This window comes from Aphelocoma coerulescens, chromosome 2 (genome assembly GCF_041296385.1).
Source record: "Aphelocoma coerulescens isolate FSJ_1873_10779 chromosome 2, UR_Acoe_1.0, whole genome shotgun sequence".
NCBI lineage: Eukaryota > Metazoa > Chordata > Aves > Passeriformes > Corvidae > Aphelocoma > Aphelocoma coerulescens.
In genome coordinates, this window is record NC_091015.1 from 20,728,046 (window position 1) to 20,747,301 (window position 19,256).

Here is a 19,256-nt window from a genome sequence, read left to right on the forward strand (position 1 = left end):
CTGAAGTAGCAGCGGCTTCACTACACCAGCTACAGGACAGGACTGCCTGCCCTCGCCGGACAAGCCCCGCACGCTACTCCCGCCGCGGTCCCACATGGCGCCCCTCTCCCATATTAAAGTTTGGGCACTTTCGACTCCCTGGGTCCGCCGCCCTCGACACCAGGAAGCGCCCCGAGCGGCCGCAAGCACAAGCCGAGAGCCAAGGCCGCCCGGGTGCCTCCCTCACGCCGGCCGAGCCCCGCCGCCCCCCGCCAGCACCGGCCGACCGGGCCCGCGCGGCGGCCGCGGTGGGAGGGGGGGCTGATGGCGGCGGCGCAGGGCTGCGGGCGAGGGGCGGAGCGCAGAGACCCTGTGGCTGCCATGGCCGCCTCCCCCTCCCCGCAGTCTCCCTTAAATACTATGGGGCGGCCGTGACTGCGGTGGGTGCCGTTGCCGAGCGCACTATGCGGGCTGTCATCGCCTTGGCCGCGGCGCTGGGCAGCCTGCTGCTGGGAGGCTGCCTCCTGCGCCTGGGCGGCCAGCAGCCCCTCCGCGCCAGGTAGGGCGGCCGGGCGGCCTCGCCCGCGGTCCGGAGCCGGCTGGGGAGGGGGGGAGGGAGGAGCGGGACGAGCCCCGCGGGGCGCGGCGGAGCCCGGCACGGTGCCCCCGGCGCGGTCTGGGCTCGGCGCGGGCGCTGGCGGCTGTGAGCGGGGTCGTGGGCAGGAGAGCGGCGCCGCTCGCGCCGGGTGATGTTCAGTCACTGGTCCTGACAACTTTGTTTTCTCGTCTCGCTTGCCAGGGGCTGGGAGGAGGAGGCAGGAGTAGCGGCTGTCACGCCGAAAGTGGTGCGAGCCCTCAGGTCTCCCCTGACGCCCCTTCCTCAGACCGAGAACAGGTACGGGCTGGCCGCCCGCAGGTGGGTCCATGAGGTCGGGTCTACAAAAGCAGAAATTCGCCTTCGCTCTGGTTCATTCTTCCTTTTGTTTCGGCAGCTTGATCGGAGAGAATGTTAGAGATTATTAGAGAAAATGACACCTTGCTTTAACTGTAATGAATTATTTGCTCATGGGCCCTCTTAATGACGGCTGTCACTCTGCCGTTGGTTTTGAGCCCAATAAAATGTTGCGTAGAGCAGTTTTGTTAGTGTACGATGCAAAAAGTGCCTGCTAAATGGCATGTTCCAGGTATCTTTTATTCTTCTTTCCAGGAAGGTGGAGCTGGGGTTGGGTAATACTGTTACTGTTTTTGTAATGTGTATTTAGTTAAAAATACGGTTTTATCATTTACAGACCATAGGATGAAGGTGAGACATACGAAGCCTGTTTCATTTTGTGTTGTCATCGTACTTTGTGGGAGCCCCTTCACTTGATCCTGTGTCTTGACCTTTCAGATCAGTGTAGATCTTTGCTTTACAGCCTGTTATTTTATACTGTGAAGTTTAATATGAAATACTTCATAAAATCAGCTGTGAAACAAGTTGTGTCTTACATGCAGATTTCAATACTAGTGACTTGTTTTTAGGCTCTTGAGTCCTCACACACTGTAGAAAAACTAATAGTGCATAAGACGGTGGTGTAATCCATGCATGAGATAAATACTACATAAGAAGTAGTTTTGAAATATTTTTTGCTTTTCTCTTTTACTTTATATGGCCTTATTAACATTGCAGTTTTCATGACTATTATATGTTAATACGTATTATGGTCAAAAACACATAATAAAAATTAGAAAGAACTTAAGAATTGGGTCTTTCACAGAAACTGTCATGTCCTGGTTGTGTTGAAGACAATGGTGATAGTGCAGTTAACCTTACTGAAGCCACCATCTCACCCAATCTAGTTGAATTTGACAGCCTGTGCTTTCCCTAAGTGAATGCAAGTGATGTTCTAGTAACCATTGCAGTGTACTGTAACAATGCATTACCTAATGTGTTTCCAATGAGAGACCCTTGTGCTCCCTCCCTCAAAATTTATAACTTTCAAAAGCTGTAAGTTTATAGCATCTTTCAAAATTAGCGTGAAAGAAAAGGAACAGAATTCTGTAAATGCTCCTATCTGGTGTTATGAGCTTCTAGCCTGCTTCTCTTTCCTATTCTCATTTTTTTCCCTTTCTGCCTTTTTTTCCCTTCTTTCCCTGGTTGCAATGTATTGGTTTTGCAGTATGTATTCAGTTCTGCTTTGTCTTTTTTTATAGTCATTACTCCATTCTTCTCTCTGTTTTGGGTTATGTCTGTGGTTTCTCCCCAGCCTGTCTCCTCACGCTTTTCCCTGCTAGTTGCTGAGCTGCATCTCATTTCACTCAGCTCTGTGTGCTATACCATGGAGTTGAATTGACTAGAAATGCTGGCAGAGAGCACTTCAGAGAACAGCCTAGCTATTTCCCATCTGCTGTTAGTACACTCACAACTGGAGCAGAGAAAGTAGAAGCAACACATACCAAAGAGGTCTGAAAATCCGTGGCATGTTTTTAACCTTTGTAATAGGGAAAGTGAGCTTGAGATTTTAAATGTGTATTTTTCCTTATTCTACTTGGAGGATTTTAGCTCTAATTTGGAGCTAGTTTTGCTCAACCTGAAATTGTATTTCTTCATGACTAACTGATGGCAAAAGTGTGTCAAATAAATAATTCACCAAAGAAAGTTTCAATTTACTCAAGCTCCTGTAACCATAGTGTCTTTGGAGAGATGTCTTGCCAGCTGAATCCAGGAGTGGATGTGCTTTCTCACCTGAGTGGCTATGCTCAGTAAGACAGGAGTTTGTGGTGCATGTTTGGCTTATGAGAAAGGAGAGAGAGCTGCTGGACTGGACTGACCAGGAGCTGTTACTTCATCCAGAGAGCAGCAAGACTGGGCAGGGAGCCATGCTGGAGGGGTTTGATTCAGGCAGCAGCTGGGCTGGGCCCTGGCTAAGGGCCATGCTGGAGAGGTTTGATCCAGAGAGCATCTGGTCTCATTCAGGAGGTTCAGACCAATCCCTCAGTGATGGAGATGGATGGTCCGGTCAATAGGAATTAGATTCCAGTGTGCAGTGGGGAAGTGTGGTTCTCCTAAACTACCCTGATCATTTGAATGGCATTGTTGTGTTATTGACAGCAACGTCCTTTCCTGCATAAGTGGATGTGCATGGATCTTTCCAGGAAAGGAAAAAGAAAAAAACCTTGGCACTATCCTTCTTGATCTCTAAGTATAAGTAATCTAGACAATCTTCACAGTCACAAGCTAATCTTTTTTCTTATCATGATTTCCTTTGCTGTTGGAGGCGTATTTGTAACCAGACATCTCCTGAAGAATCTCTAAGGCCCTATTATTCTGTTGCCTCACAGTATTGAAAGCTAATCTGTTCTTTTACTTTGAGTAATTCTTTTAAAAGCATGAAACTGAAGGATGAAAGGATGAAAGGCAGGGGATTGAATCAGACTGTCTTAGATATTTCGGCAGCTATTATGCACAGCAATATTTAAATACATGGTGACCAGGCACCTAAAGTTCTCTGAAGATCTGTGTAGTAGTAAATAACCTTGACTATGTGGTTTGTCTCTTACAGGACATTGCTTACCCCTTTTTCTTGTTAAGTGTTAGCTGATTGGAGCAATGTGACTGCCTCTACAGTGTGACTTGCAGGTTTTGTCTTGGGTTTATTTCACAGCTTACTGTGCCTGTAAGTAGGGTTTCTTACTGAAAAGAAAGGCCATTGTTAGTAAGATATGTCTAGCAGTCCCCAGATTTATTCATGGGACCAGTATCATTTGTACTGCAATACTATGTTCTCTGGCAAATCCTCCTATCTATGCCTCCTACCATCCTCTCAATTTTTAAGCTGTAACTGCAAGTACAATTTCTATTTTCTTAAGCCAACAGTACAGCCAAAACCAGAAGTCTTTCATTTTTCCCACCTTTAAACCCTTGGTCTTCTTTGTCTCCTTTCCTCTCTCCCCAGCTGTGTTTGTGCAGGCATATTTGTTTGTGTAGTGGTTGCATTAACAGTAGTGCAGAAGGCTCAGTACTGCTAGTGCTTATCAGGGGAAAGTGAAAATAGTAAGAGAAGCTAGGTAGTCTTTTCTCTGTTATGAGGCCCAGGCTGTGCTGGGTTAAATTTAGGCAGAAATTCTAGCTCCTATTATACTACCCAGGAATATGTAGCAGATAAATATTGGCAGCTCCTGCAAGGGGGGTGAAAATAGCACTATTTATTTATACTTTATATAAAAGTGACAGCAAGGCAGCAGTACCCTGAAGAACTGACCACCATTGCTCTGTTACTCTGTGTTGCCAGTTTTAAGGTATTCACTTACTATTTCCCTAGCTTGCTCTCTGTCTTTGCAGGTCCAGGGCAAGCACAGCGTAAAGACCACTGGGGTAATTGAACAATGGGAGGAAGTGATTGAGGAGCTATGAGTAAACAAGTTAGTATTAATACAGTGTTCCACAGTGTTGGTTTCTCCAATTCCTCTCTCAGCAGCAGATCTTTAGTCAGGCCTAGGAAATAAGCAGCTATACTTAATTAACTATGCTACAGAGACCTGTACATTCTGTCTCCTGTCAAAATATTGCATACAGGCAGTCAGAAGGGAAAGAAGATACAGGCTTATACCGCAATTATGGAGTAGCGTCATGTATGGCACAAATAATTTGCTATGGTTTATATTAGTCAGCAGTGGGTCCACTTCACTAATTTTACTGCTCTCTTAATATTTTGCCCCTTCGTTCCCAAGCAATGCATGCAGACATATTTTAGGAGCACATTTTGAACACATGCCTCATGTATTAGTTCTGTCTAAATGAATAGGTGTTCAGTTGAAAGCTGCTGCCAGGACACATTTATGTTCTGACAGTGGTGAAAGGTTTCCCAGACTCTTTCTGTTTATTTGGTCCAAGTGAAACTGCTCTGTCATTCTGTCATGTGCCCTTGTAACATGATTTTAGTGTAACTACCTTATTCTTTTAACTTCACCCACTATGAGGCTCTGAATGCTGCTTGTCATGTTACCTGTCATGCAGTTTATGGATTTTATAAATAAAAAGTATCTGATGTTATACATAACCCTGGTGAATGCACTGGAGGGTCTTTCAAGTAACTTAAAGATGCAGTTTGTGTTAAAGACCTGATTTAGTGTTCCTTAGATAAGCAATGCCTCCATAGGAACTTGAACAAAGATAGTAGGCTCAGTCTCTTTAACAGTTACTGTGATTAATGTTTCAAGACAAATTCTTACTACTGTGGTTTGATAAAGCCATTTTTATAGTCCATTTCACCAAGAATTTAAATTGTGTATTGCCTTATTAATCAAGGTGTTGTGAACTTTAAAAACATCACTATATTCTTATCATCTGATTAATCTGAAATAGTGTCAAGGACAGCACTTAAGAGCACCCTTCCTAGGGAAGTATGGATTGTGGGGTTTTTTAATAGTATTCAACTAACGGATGACAAGATTCAAATACAAATTAGTCCCTTCAAGGGAGAGATTGAGACAGAAGATATTCACAATCTGGATAATTCTATTCAGTGCCACTTTGGTAGAATGATAAAAATGTGCAATTTTGCATAGAGAAGTTATCTTTTATAGCTGGAGATGCTCAGCTGGAACATGTTTAGAGCTCCTGTGCTGCTTCAGACAAACAAGGGCAAGAAGTTATGGAAAAGTAGAGCAACAACTGGTTCTGCTGGGTGTGGAGTAACTAGCCAATGAGTGGGATTTTCCCTTACTTTCAGTGTGGACTTACTAGGAAGGTGAAATTTTTGTTGCTTTCACTGCTGCCTGACAGTCCAGTTCTGAACAGTTTTGAAAATCTCATCCCACATTCTTTGTTTCCACCTGATTTTGAAGGAAGTCTAGAGGAGTGGCCTTTCAATCTTGGGCATATCTTCATGTTACACTATAACTCAGAGCACCAGCTTTCCTTTTTCCATCTGCCTTTTTGTTTTCTTCCCTACCGTTCCTCCATCTTATGCCTATACCTTTTTCCTACTCTGATAACTTTTTGGGGTTGAGTTTGGTTTTGTTTTTAAAGGGCTTCCCTTTTCTTTCCCTCCCTCTACCTTGTACCTTTCTGCTCCCCCAGAATCCCATGTTACGTGGCATACCTCTCTATCTGGTGATTCCCTGCACTAAGGTTCCCTGTTGTCTCGGGACTGAATGCTGCAGGAGCACCAAAAGGGACTATGGCCTTTCCATATAGTTTCTGTATTTCTTATTCTAAAGGTGGATACAATCCTTGTCTTAAAGAATTTTACACTTTGAGGATCTGCTGTCTTCCTGAGAGCAAGATATAGAATAAAAACATGATGATAAATATGGCACATGGTCTTAATCTACTGTGGATTTATTAAAGTACAGATGGTGTACTTCCTGAGTTCCTAGAATTACCATAGGAAGTATGTGGTCCTCAAGCTGTTCGTATATGATTTTAAAAAACTCTGTTTTTCAGATTTGCTCCAGTGAGATTGGCTTTGAAAACATCTAAGCCCTAAGGAAAATGCAGCTGAAATTTCACTGTATCATCAGTTTTATGAGTTCAAGCCAAGAGAATGTTTCTACTTCGAGTTCTCATTTAGCTTAATAGTTAACGAAATTAGTTGAATGTAGCCTGATATCTGCGTTGTTAGGCACGTTATCTGATTTCATTGCAGAAGCTGTAGTGCTGCTCTAAGTAGTGAACAAAGATTGTCATCCACTAGGTCAGGTAAATTCATTTAGTGATAAATGTTGCCTTGCACAATTGTCCAAAATGAGCAGAAATTTAATGAGTCTGATGTCTGCACAACTTTGCCATGAATAATGCAGTAGAAGTCTGGACTGTCTCTTGCACACCCATTTTTACCTAAATGCCACTCTGACAGTGAAGCAGAAATTCAGAAATTTAACTTCTAATGGAATGAGTCATTGTTTTACATCTCTTGCAAAGAAATTGTTTTAATTTTGTACTTTTTGCACCATATAAAGAGCATTGAATAAATTTTATGTGTAAAAAGCCACAGTAGAAGCATTTTGGTAATCTATCATGTGCCTGCACTTTATGAACAAACAATTTAGATTACAATTCCTTTCTGGTTTTCTGCTCAATTGTGCCATTTTCACCAATCTTTGCATGGGTTATGGAACGGGAGGGAAAGACTCTTTGTTCCTTTTTTTTTTTTCTATGATGGCTGTAAAAGTGATTGTGAGGATTTAATGACAAAACAGAACAGGGATTTATTTTGTTCTTTCTTTTTCCCTGACTTCCTCCTTTTTGAATTTTTCAGGTCTTGAAAATGAGTGCATAAAAAACAATTACGTATTAAAAAATGAGGCAACTTGCTTGCATTGATCTTATGAATTTAAAAGGACTAAAAGTTTGTGTAGTAAAGCTTGTGTTTGAGAGGATATTTATTCATTGCCCCATAGATCTCAGGACATAAATTAATAGGGAGCTGTAAGGACCTTGTAATGATTGTCTGCACAGAGTTGTGAAAGAATGCTGGTGTTCTGCTGCTGCCTGCGAACACACCTCTCAGGGAGCTGATCAAACCTAACTGACTGACTTGGTCATCCTGGCAGCCTTCACATGTTAGAGAGGATCTCTTGTGGCCAGCTGTGGCTCAGGAGGGCTGGGGTCACTTCTCAAATCAGCATCCAACATGTTAGGTTTTAGTTATATTGAAAGGCTTATTTGCAGCAGTAACATGCACTTGGCTTATATCAATAGTTCCTTTTTTTTTTTTTTCTTTTATTTAAGATGCTGTTTAGGCAGCTAAACTTTTGCCTGTAGCCATTTCTCTTATTTCAAGCTGCAGCTGCAGAATAATCATTTGAGGTTACTGAGCTAAAGAAGCAAGAGAGAGGAAGCATGATTTAGTGCTAAATAAATTTGTTTGAGAACTGGAAAGGGCCTACCTGGTTCTGCATAGACAGACCCATTCAGACCAAGCTGCAATAAACCTGTGTACCAAAACTGTGTAGGCAGAATATTTGCTAGCCCTTCCTATGTGAGACCTGCAGAGTTTTTAGCTCTGAACTGTGTGCTCTAAGAGCCTTCTGCTATTTGTATGTCACTCCTTGAGAAAAAATGAGATAAAGAGCTGTATGCAAAGGCAGCCAAGGAGCTCTCAGTGGGCAGTGCCAGTTGTTACAATCTATTGAAGTCACTGCAGAACTGAAAGGGTAGAGGTTCATGTTTTGTTGTCTTACTGTTGTCCTCAACAAGGGGCATACAGACTGGATGCTTCCTTAGGTGCACTGAGTGTATACTGGAAAGAATTTCTTGGTGGTGGGAAAAAAGGAAGAGGGCTGTTCTCTCTCCTCTGTGGCCTACATCCTGTGGGAGTTGCTGCTAAGGGTGACTGAGTCTCTAGAAAATTCATGGACAATGGAAAGAAAAAGGTGGTTCTTTCTTTTTCCTTTATGTCAGCTATGACCATGACAGTCAGTTCAGCAGCAAAATAAACAAGCATTTATTCTTCTCTTTCTTCTTCAGTCAGTCTTCTCATGTGAAGTGTTTAAGAAGAGGAAGCTCAGGAGGGACCTTATTGATAGCTGATGGGAGGATGCAAGGAGGATGGAGCCAAGTTCTTAGTGGTGCTCAGTGGTAGAACAGAGGCAGTGGGCACCAGCTGAAACACAGGCAGTTCCCTCTGACCATCAGGCAACTTTTTCACTGTGAGAGTGACTGAGCACTGGCACAGGCTGCCCAGGGAGGTTGTGGAGTCTCCATGCTTGGAGATATTCAAAAGCATCTTGACACAGTCCTTGATGACCCTCTCTAGGTGACCCTGCCTGAGCAGGAAGTTTGGACCAGATGACCTCTAGAGATGCCTTCCAACCTCAGCCACTCTGTGATTCTGTGGCTTGAAATGGCATCTTCACCAAGCAAGATGAAAAACTTCAAAATGAGTTTGTCAGAAATCTTGTTGGTAAGGGGTCTCCATATTGTAGCAGGTGAAGGCAATGGGGTTTTGGTCCTTGTCAGTAAAATCAGTGATGATTCAGAAGCTGTGTGTAAAGCAGGAAGACCCTTTCTCTTCATGTGTCAGTGCCTCTGTACAGAGATTTATCAGTTGTTCTTTAAGAACAGCATACAGCATCTCTGTCTTCTGTGTTTCTACTTCTGGTTTAGACAAACAGGCTGCATTGCCCAAGGGCTCTGTAAGTAGTAAATCAGTGGAAAGAAGCAAAAAAGGAGGGGAAGGTGGCAGGGAGGAAGATGGTGAGGGGCAGAGAAAATAAAAATGCCAGAGGACAAATCTTTATGATAAATGGCAATCCACACAGTGGAAGGCTGATGGTAGAGGAGGGCGATTGTATGAGATTGGACCTAGATACACGATGAACTGAGGTGAATGGAATAAGACCTTGGTATCTCAGTCATTTACTAATTTACATCTCAGTCTTCTACCAGGGCTGCCCAGAGCAAGAGGACCACACAGGAGTTTCATGAAAATAAGACAGGAATTAAAGATCACTATCTGGCGCTTGCCTTGGTTCCTTTTACAAATATTTGTTCTTGCTGTGTAAATAAAGAATAAACAAGGCAGGAAGTATTATGCTTGAGTCAGTAAGTTAACACTGAAGTATAAAGATCTACTTCACCTGTGGTGTTTCCTGTATATATTATATTTGCTCTGAATATTGCATTTCATCAATGATTTTAGGAAATCACATCTGCTAAATATTTTACTAGTGAATATTTTAAATATCTTCAAAATGTAATGTTCAAGAGGCTTTCCATTTAATTTATTTTTTTAAATTACATTTGCTGATTACAGTGTAAAGTGGAAAATATAATTCAGACTATGAAATAGGGTTACTTTAAAGAATGGAATATTTTATAGTCCCTAGCAGCAAACTCTCCTTTAATGATAGGAGCTTCACAATAGAAGTCAGTAAGATTTGTTTCGCAATGTTTTCAGCTAAATCAACGGTTATTAATCTTATTGTCATAGCAAAGTAAATGTGACAACATTGGTAGAATATGTTCTCTCTTTTAAAGATTATTGCTTTTTCTCCTCCTGCTTCGTTTTAACAGAACAACTCTTAATAAAAATGGAATTTACCAGTTTGAACAGGCTTCAAAATGTAAGGCAATTCAGGACAACATTTTGTCATCATCCATCAAGAAGAAAAGGTAGGTGTTTGCTGTCCTTTCTTTTTTTTTTTTTTAAATAGAAGGGTTAAAAACTGTCCTTTTTTTACATAATTCTTGGTAAATTAACATGGAGCTATGCAACAGAAAACTGAATTTGTTCGACCAATGTTTGCTGCATTTTTTCTTTTACATGGTAAGATTTATTTGAGGTTGGATTTTAACTTTTTTATTTTCACAATACAAGATTTCTTCTTGTCAGTTACCAACATTTCATTCCAAGTTATTCACAAAAATATTGAGTAGAGATGTGGGATATAATTTCATTCTTGAGTGTTTTTTCCCTTTTTCCCTGACTGGTGAAAACTCCTCCTTTTTATGAGCAACTTCAGTTAATGATTCTGTTCAGCATATTAACTAGAGTAAGTATGGAAATGCACTAGTATAAAGACTTGCTGGTTAGTTGCATGAATTATGGTAACTAGTCCACAGGAAACTAACAGTCCAATTTTAGACACATTGAAAAAAACCCACCCCAAATTAATTTGGGGTTTCAACTTGCTGTTCTGTATTTCTCTGACATGGAGAAAAATCTCAGTTTGATATCAGCCCTGCTCAAATTCCTTGTCACTTTCTAAAGTGAAAAGAGGAGAAACAACCCATTATTTTTTAACATTTTTCCTATATGGATGCACCAACAAATAAAAGGATACACCAATAAATAAAACATTGTAAGTAAGAAAGGTTTCACATTAGGACTGAGTTGCAGCTTAAAATGGATGGTGCCATGGTGTCTTTAAAACTGGGAGCTTCCCTCCCCACTCCCATCCATTTGGGAAGAGGAATGGAATGAGAAACAAAAGGTGAGCTAAAAATAATTATATGAGTTTCCCTATTCAAACTACTGGAGAAGTCAAATTTTTCCTTAAGGCCAAAACAACATTAAGTGATGATTTGAAAACTTACTGTCTTTTCTGCCACCTCCTCACTTTCTTACTGCATTTAAAGATCTTTCACCTCTTCATAAGTTCTCATATTTCCAGCATTTTGTCTTTGCTCTTATTACTTATTTATTTATTTCCCTCCCCCCCCCCCCCCCCCCCCCCCCCACTTCTTTACAATCTCTCTCCCATTAATATTCCATGTGTTTCAGCAACACTATCACTGAAGTTTTTGTTCTTTTGAAAGGTGGTAGACCAGTATGTTACTGATGCACTGATAGTGAGAGCTGAAACATAGACTGGCAGAGGTCAAAGAATGCAGCTGACTGAAAACTTGAGTGATTAACACCAGGAGAAGGAAAAGCAGTCACTGTATTGCCTTCAAATCCAGAAACAGCAATGTAAATGCTGTTGTTTATCCCACACATTGCCAAGTTGTACAGTCTTTGGAGCTCTTCCTATTGAGAACATTTTGGAGCTGAGATTATAGGAGAAACTTTAAAACGTACAAGACTTTTATTCTGTGGTTAAAGAGAAAGGGACTGCACCATTTAGTGAGGTAGAAGATGAATTGGGCAGGTAGGAAGAGAAACACATTCTTGGAACACAGGAGCAAGGGATTGCTTTTTGCCGTGAATATTGCAGCTATTGCCCTTCACTGAGAGGAGCTGCAGGGATTTTGTTGTTTTTCCAAGGTGTGACCCATGGGCATGGTATATAAATGCTTTATATTGCAGTTCTGGACTTGCAGGGACATTCTGGACACTCCTGCCTCTTAAGTTGGAAGAAAAAGAAAAAAAAATTACTTTAAAGCTTGTCAAATGATTTGATAGTAAGAAATGCTATGTAAGTGGGAAGTTATTATTATAGTAAGTATGTGCTGGTGGTGACAAAGAAATGCTGAGTTTTGTTAGCAGTTTTCCATTTTTATTTTAGAGCAAGTCCTGTGTACTCTCTCCTGGGGGCTTATAAAACTGGTATTTGTTTTGGTAGTATTAGTGTCCACAGGCAAAACAGATCCTCCCCTTATTTTGCATTTCCTGCCATTGTTTTTATTTGTTTCTTTCTTGACCATAAATGTGTCCTTTAGTAGAAATGTGTCCTTTTTTCATTCCTGCTTCTCAATCTTCTTTCTAATTCAAATACCTACTTGTAAAAAAGGTATTTAGTTTTAGCAAATAACCGGTGGGACTGCATCTGTCTGTTGTGACATTTTACCTGTTGTCTCTATACTATCTCAACACTTCTGTCCTTGCTGTTGTCCTTTAGATATCTGCCAAAAATCAGAAGATACTAATACTTTGTCAGTGCCTTGAATGTGCATAGTAATTCCACCTTAGTCACTGCAGTTAACGTAGAAGGTCACTGCCTACCTGACAAATACTGTAGGAAGGAAAAAAAAGCCTTCCAGGTGTTACTTGTCAGTCGGGCTCATATAGTATAAGTGAGTTTCCTACAACAGCAAATTATTATAATGGTTGTGGTGAAGGTGGCAGACAAAAATAGGACAAAACAAAACATGTTCCATTCATTCACTCTTCTCAGCACTGTAATTATTATGTTGTCCAAGTATTTTTATAGTTCAATTTACCTGAGCTTTTTTAATCTTAATAATAAAACCCTTTTAGCATCAGTGAATATGTGCTGTAGGCACCTGGGTGTCAGTGGAAATATATGTAATGTCCCAGCTCTTTGAAATGGAACAGTGGAGAAGATGACTGTCTGGGTTACAGCAGAGTCATGAAATGATTCCCTGATAATCTGAACTGATTCCTTTGGAGAAGTGAGTCCCAAAACCTCCTTTAATGCAGGAAATGCTAAAACTGGATTTCTGAGAGAAAAAAAAGCAGCTTTCTGGGCTGTAAACCCAGCTGCAGCAAATCCCAGAGCTTCATGTTGAGTCTTTAAAAAAATTATCTATTGGAATACTGTCTGTAATCAAGTGGAGTTCATTTCATAAAAACCTTTTATTGGTGTGAGCAGATGCCTTGCAGAGCTGCCACAGTTGGGAGCTCCTGTCCCCCAGGACAGCGTGCTGGGATGTCTCTGCTGCCTGCGGCACTGTGCCAGCTGGCAAAGATGAGTTCTGACAGTCCGGAGTGTCTTTGTAAGTCACAAGAGGAGCTAAACTGGGTGCATAGGGTGAGCAGAGGTGGTGTTCTGACTTACAAAGACCTGGAAATCGTGCTTTTCTGTGTGAGCTAGTGAGCTTGGATACCTCTGAGCAAGAGCAGTTTGATCCAGTAGAGACAGCAGTGAAAAGGCTGCAGTGTTCTTGCTTTGTAATTGGTGTTTTTACACTAAGTGCATTTTCTGTTGCAAGTCTTAGAAGGTCCTTACAGTTTCTGACAGTTAGTGCCTGTTTCCTCAGAACTAGCATTATGCCTCAGAACTAGCATTATGGGTGATGCTTTCATTCTTCTCCTTACCAAATGTTTCCCTGTAACTTGCTAATAACTTGTCAGTCCATGCAATTTCTCTCTGAATCAATGGTAATTTTTCTTTTCATTTCTGACTCTGATCTTCATCTTATCAATGTCTTCAGGCTAGAATTTGCTTTTTCTGTATTTTTTTTTTCTCCTGGATAATGATAGGCTAAGTAACTCTTCATGGTCTGTTATTCTATTACTTTTTGGAATTTTTTATGAGTCCAAGCATCTAAGAGTGATTTCTTGTTTAGATTAAGGAATAAAACTAGATGAGTTATTCAACATCAGAATAGGCTGTTTTGGTCCTGTGCTTTTATCTCATCTTCACCCCACAAACACTCCCTGCCCTGCCCTGCTACTGACACTTGTCTGACCCCATGGTGACTCGATTTAGGTAGCAGCTTCAGCAGGAAAGTAGTTCCATTTTCTCTGGCTGCAGTTCCAAGGCTGATAACATACCAGCAGGCAGCTGCCAAAATAGGAGGGCCTTGATCTCCATTTCCATCACTCTTTACTTATACTGGGTGTGGGGTTAGATGGTTTCTTTCTTGATCTGGTTTAACACAATGAGGAAGAAGAAAATATATATGCATATCCTTTTCCTTCTGGATTATTTTTCTGCCCTGGTAGTAAAAGTGGCCTATGAAGGCATATGGCAAGTGTAAAACCTGGAAAAAGCAAAACAGAGGTGGAGTCAGGTAGGTACCTGTAGTGACACAAGGGAGAGAAATCATTTGGAGTTGGACTGGAAGGAGGAAGAATGTACTGCACCAGGTCTGATCAACTACAACTGCCATAAAACTAGGTTTTTTCCTTTTCCTACTTCTGCCGATTGAGTTCCCTTGGGTTGGGAAGGGCTCAGTAAAATCAGTTTAGTGAGAATCACCTAGTTCCATTAAGAGTTTGCTAAGTGTAGAGGATGAAAATTGTACATGTTGTCACAGGTGCAAACTTTACCCAGAGACCAGTTCTAATGCAGTATTCCTCTTTAAAGTATAATTTATTTTTCCATGTTGAAATTGGACATGATTTTACTCAGGGGTAGATAACTGAGTTACGTTTAGCAATTACAGTACTTTTATGAAGCAAACAATCTGGTTTTTCAAATGTGGAACAGAGGGAAGGAAGCTTTCAGATAATTGACCTCTGCTGTTGCAACCACCAGAGTGGTTTTACATATTGCTTTTAATCAATTCTCGTGCTCCATTTAAAACAAGTGACGTTTCTTGCCATCCCAACTCTTTTAAAACTGTTCAAAACAGACACTTCTAAGTTCCAGCTTAAATAAACTCACGATCATTTGGGTCAACATTAAGCTATTTTTGTTAAAATGAGTTGGGTCTTGTATGGAGACTTGAGTCCCACAGAATTTTAGTCATGGCATCCATACCATCTTTTCTTCCTGTTAGCCCAGTTATTATAAGTCAGTTACTGTTTTTTTTTTAAATCCTGTACTATGATCCAGGCACAAATGGGAGAAGTAGTAACATTGAACATGAAAGGAAAAAATGTCTCCATTCTTTTGACTTAGGTGGTACAAAGTATTTCACTTATGAACAAATTTAAATCTCTTGAGCATATTTTCAAGAGCAGAGAGCTGTTTGGTTATATGTAGCAATGTAACCAAAGTTCTGTTTTATGTAAAACAGCAGATTGTTGTTTTATTTTAGAGACAATTTGAAGGAAAATTTACATCTGTAAATATTGGTCTATGGTCTTTAGAGGATTGACCTTTGGGGATGCTATAAAGTAAATGCAGGAAGAGGCATAAGAAGTGTTATGCTTCATTGTGGCCTGCTAGTGCCACTTTTCAAAGCATTTTTAAAGTTTAAACCACCAAGTATAAGATAATTATTTGTATTATTTTGGACTTTTGCACTTGATATGATTTCTAATAACTTCAAGATATTTATGGTCAGTCATGTAAGTTTGAAACAATGGTACTTTTGAAAGTTTCTGAAGTTCATTAGGACATCAGTAGTAAGAAGAGATGTTTAATAGGTCATGCTAGTTAAATGAGGGTAGTGCTGTTACAAATTACAAAAATAAAATGGGTCATGGAGTTCTAAAATGAATCTATTGTATATGCACCATGCACATTATTGTCAATACATGCATCATTTGAATGTTTTTGGAGACTGTTTCTAAATATCCTTACATATATATTCTAGTGTTTGATGTTGTTTCCTTTTTTAGATACTCAGAAGATTATTATCTTCACATAGTCACAAAACTGCAGAACTGCACCTGGGTAAGGAAACCAGAAGAATCTACAAAATTCAGGTAATTTTCATTCTCTCATTTAGAAAAACTGTTTACCCTAGATTTTTCTAACAAGGCATAAATTTAAATATTCCCTTTTAAACAGATAATTTTGTATTGCTTGTAGTAATTTCTATGAATCTTTTGATGCTGGGGCTCTTTTTTGTTGGAACTTAACTGTGCAAACTGAGTAGAATAAAAGAACTACATAAATACTTTCACCTACTTCCAGTATAATGAATAGTAAGCCAACTTAAGTAGAATGAAATAAAATATTCCTGGCACAAACCTTACAGTATTAAAAAAGTATTGATAGTGTTATTTTGCCCATCTGAACGGGCACTCTGATAGAAGACTGTAATGAAGCAGTGTATTCCTTACCCCAAGACTATTGCCTCTATTACGGAAGTGCCCAAGGCACTCATTAGGTTTGACACTGCATGTCATGGCCCCTGAGCATGACAGCACGTGATTCCATCTGTCCTTGTTTGGGGTGGCACAGAAGCACATGCTCAGTAGGGATGGTGATCTCTGAAAAGCCTAAACTCTCATTTGGAAATGCATCATGCTGGTTTTAAAGAACAGCTTCACTGTGCCATCCCTGTTTTCTCCAGGGCAAAAAGCTCTCTTGAATTACATTTTTGCATGGATCAGAATTAAAGATTCTGTCATGATTGTTAAAAATAAATAAACTGACCTATCGCCCAACTCTTTAGAGTTAACTAGCATTGAGAACTAAATATCCACACGCTCAGCATGATCCCTTTGGAAGAAGTAGTTTTGGGGCAGGGCAGGATGGGGTAAAGGGTTTTGTGCAACATAAATTGCTGTGTTTGCTGTGTATAACAACTGACTAATGGTGTTTCCCAAAGCTGAGGTAGGAGTATACATGGAGTTAAAGTTTAAGAATCTCTGCATTGACTCAGGCAGGCCTTAGCTGTGCACAGAGATATCAAGCATGATAAGGAGCTGTAAAGTAGCCCATTCCATTTCAGAACAGGCAAGTGTCTTGCACAGAGTTGACAGGAGGTGAAGCTGCTCTCACCTGCTCCTCACCTTGCTGCATTTTTTAGGCTTTTTGTTTTCCAATCTGTTGGGTTTTTTTAACTTCTCTTCCTTCCAAACAGACCAGCCACCATGTACCCACTATTTGCTTCTGCTATACTGGGTGTTTGAATCAGTGGCACAGTAGCCACTCCTTGGTCGACCCTGACTTCATTTATTCTTATACAGTCTCCCCCCACTGGGCCAACTTCTACTTCTTCTAGGCCTATGGGAATCAAACATCCAAAACATAATGTAAGACTGGACTTTAAGTACAGGATGCTTCCTGTTCCTCATGCTGTCTTTGGCTTCCAGCAAGGAGTATGGGTCATATGTACTCAAGGTGTGTTAGGCAACCAATGATCAAACAAAAAGATAAAATTGTGGGATGCACTAAGCCACCAAAAAAGTGTGGACTGTATGTACATTGAGGTGATCTTACTAGCTTTAATTTTGCTCAAATACCAGGCAGAAAACCATCATTTAAAATCCATGTTTCAGCACCGTCTGGACAAACTTGTTACTGAATCAGCATTCAAGGGCTGAGCTGTTATGGTTTCCTTGGTTTTTAACATCCAAACCAGCTGGAGTATTAGCTAGTTCATATGTATGTAACCCATGCTGCAATTCTGATGACAGTACTGTGTATTCTTCTAATCCTGAAATTTGATCACATTTGATGTCATCAAAGATTTCCATTGATACGACCAAGGACTGGTACTTTGGTGTAGGGCACTGTGAATCATTATTTTGCAAAAGATGGATTTTTTTGCATAAGTCTTTTCTTTCTTTTTTCATTCTCAAAATCTTCTCTATTGTTTTTTGGAAATAGGATATTAAAATTTTACAGTTGTCCTTAATCCAAGACCTAGATTTTCTGTACTTGAGATTTTCAAGGCTCTTAGCAGTTGGTCAATAGAGGCTTTAAAAATATATTTTAAAAAGAGGAAAACCAGTTTTCTAGAAAATTTGCTGCCTAAATCTCCATGCTTATAGCGCTCCCAGACTTATTCATCAGACTTAAGCCTGGAACTAGCTTTGCAGGGGCACTTTAGCTGAGAAATGATGCATTAACAGAGCTATGGGGAAGAAAAAGTTTCTAGAATTGCAGTGAAATAAATGAATTAATAATCCCTGGGCAGTAGATCTCTTCCTTTGTCTGGCTTAGCCTAGTGTCAGTAATAGCTATGTAATACAAATATTATACAGTCTGAAAATCTCATTAAGTAGGTAGATAAACACCCATTTGCAGAAGAGGAAATTAATCTCAGAGGGGTTGTGCAGCAGAAATTGGGTACTACAGCCAGCCACCTTCAGCAGGAGAAACTTCAAGCTGCCTGCATCCCATTATTCACCTGCCAGTGCCACCAGAAGTCTGCCTGCTGACAAGACTGCAGAGAAGCTGCTTGACTTCTTTTCCTGTTTGTCCATCTGTTAAATGGAGAGAACGCTTAGATGCTTCTCAGGCGCAGTGTCAATTTTATGACATCTCTCTATTATCCTGAAGTTCTGAAGAACAGGCATGCATATTTATAAGGGATTTAATGTCTTATGCTTCAGGGCATAAACTAACCTCTAATTAATAAGGTTCAAGAGCAGCTTCTCCTGGGGTAGGTAATTTTTCAGAGAAGCTTTCCTGTGTTTTCCTTTGCAGCTTTTCCTGTTGGCTTCCATCATGCTGCTAGTGGAGTGAAGGAATATATGATCTGAGCCAGTAACTCTTATGTTCCTAGAAGACAGCACTGTGTGCCAAGGAGTGCACGTCGGTTCTCATTGTAAGCCACTCTCCCAGCAGATCCAGGCCAAATAAAATAATATAAATTAGAAGTGCAATGCAGGAAAGAAATACTTCTTTTTATTTGGCAAAAGGGCTACAGCTGACAGCCATGTCTGGCACAAACTACAGTGTTTTTTGCCAACTCACTGTTGGAGAGCAGAGTGCAGGAGTCCAGGTTGACCCTCTACTACCAGGCTCAGCTTTGTCATGCAGCTGTACAAAGTGTGTCCGTTTGTTGTCAGAGGGCTGCCCATTCCCAAATGGCTCCCTCTAAAGCTGCTCTGCTCTGTAGGCTCACATGCTCTTTGCTAGGTTGCTCTCTGGCAGTGCTCAGTGGTTCTTGACAGCTACGTGATGTTTACACATGCATTTCTCAAAATCAAGAAGAACCAGGAAGCAAGTGCAAGCCATGATGTTCTCTTTAATACCTCCCATATCCACAGTCACTCTGCTGTGGTTGATTTTTGTCCAGACTCTGTCAGGGAACCGATTTCCTGGCATTTCACTTATTTTAGTATCCATAATGGTGACATCAGCATTGCCAGATATAGGCTGCCCTCAGAAGAGCAAGTGCAAGCACTTGGTTCATTGCTCTTGAAATCTAGTTAAGATTTATTGTGCCCCACAGTAGTATTTGTCAGTCCTTGTTAAAGAGGCTTTATTTAACTTCACAATAGAAGCTAGCAAAGGTTAGTTACCAGAAGTGGTGTAAGTATCATCCTGCTAATAGTGATTTTGGGAGTTTTCTCCAACATTTACTGCTAGGG

General features: G+C 40.7%; 1 protein-coding gene across 5 annotated transcripts in view; it reads left to right on the forward strand.

Annotated features, from left to right (window-relative positions):
* Positions 1-205: 205 nt before the first annotated feature.
* ST8SIA6 (ST8 alpha-N-acetyl-neuraminide alpha-2,8-sialyltransferase 6) overlaps positions 206-19,256 on the forward strand; it is a 45,664-nt gene continuing 26,613 nt past the window's right edge. Inside the window, exons 1-4 of one of the 5 annotated variants that reach the window (XM_069006715.1) lie at positions 206-538; positions 779-895; positions 9,980-10,078; positions 15,603-15,689. In XM_069006715.1, coding sequence (XP_068862816.1) covers positions 444-538; positions 779-895; positions 9,980-10,078; positions 15,603-15,689 — 398 coding nt within the window. In that variant the 5' untranslated portion in view covers positions 206-443. The remainder of the gene's footprint in view (positions 539-778; positions 896-9,979; positions 10,079-15,602; positions 15,690-19,256) is intronic. The other 4 variants (XM_069006717.1, XM_069006712.1, XM_069006713.1 and 1 more) reach the window with 4 other exon arrangements.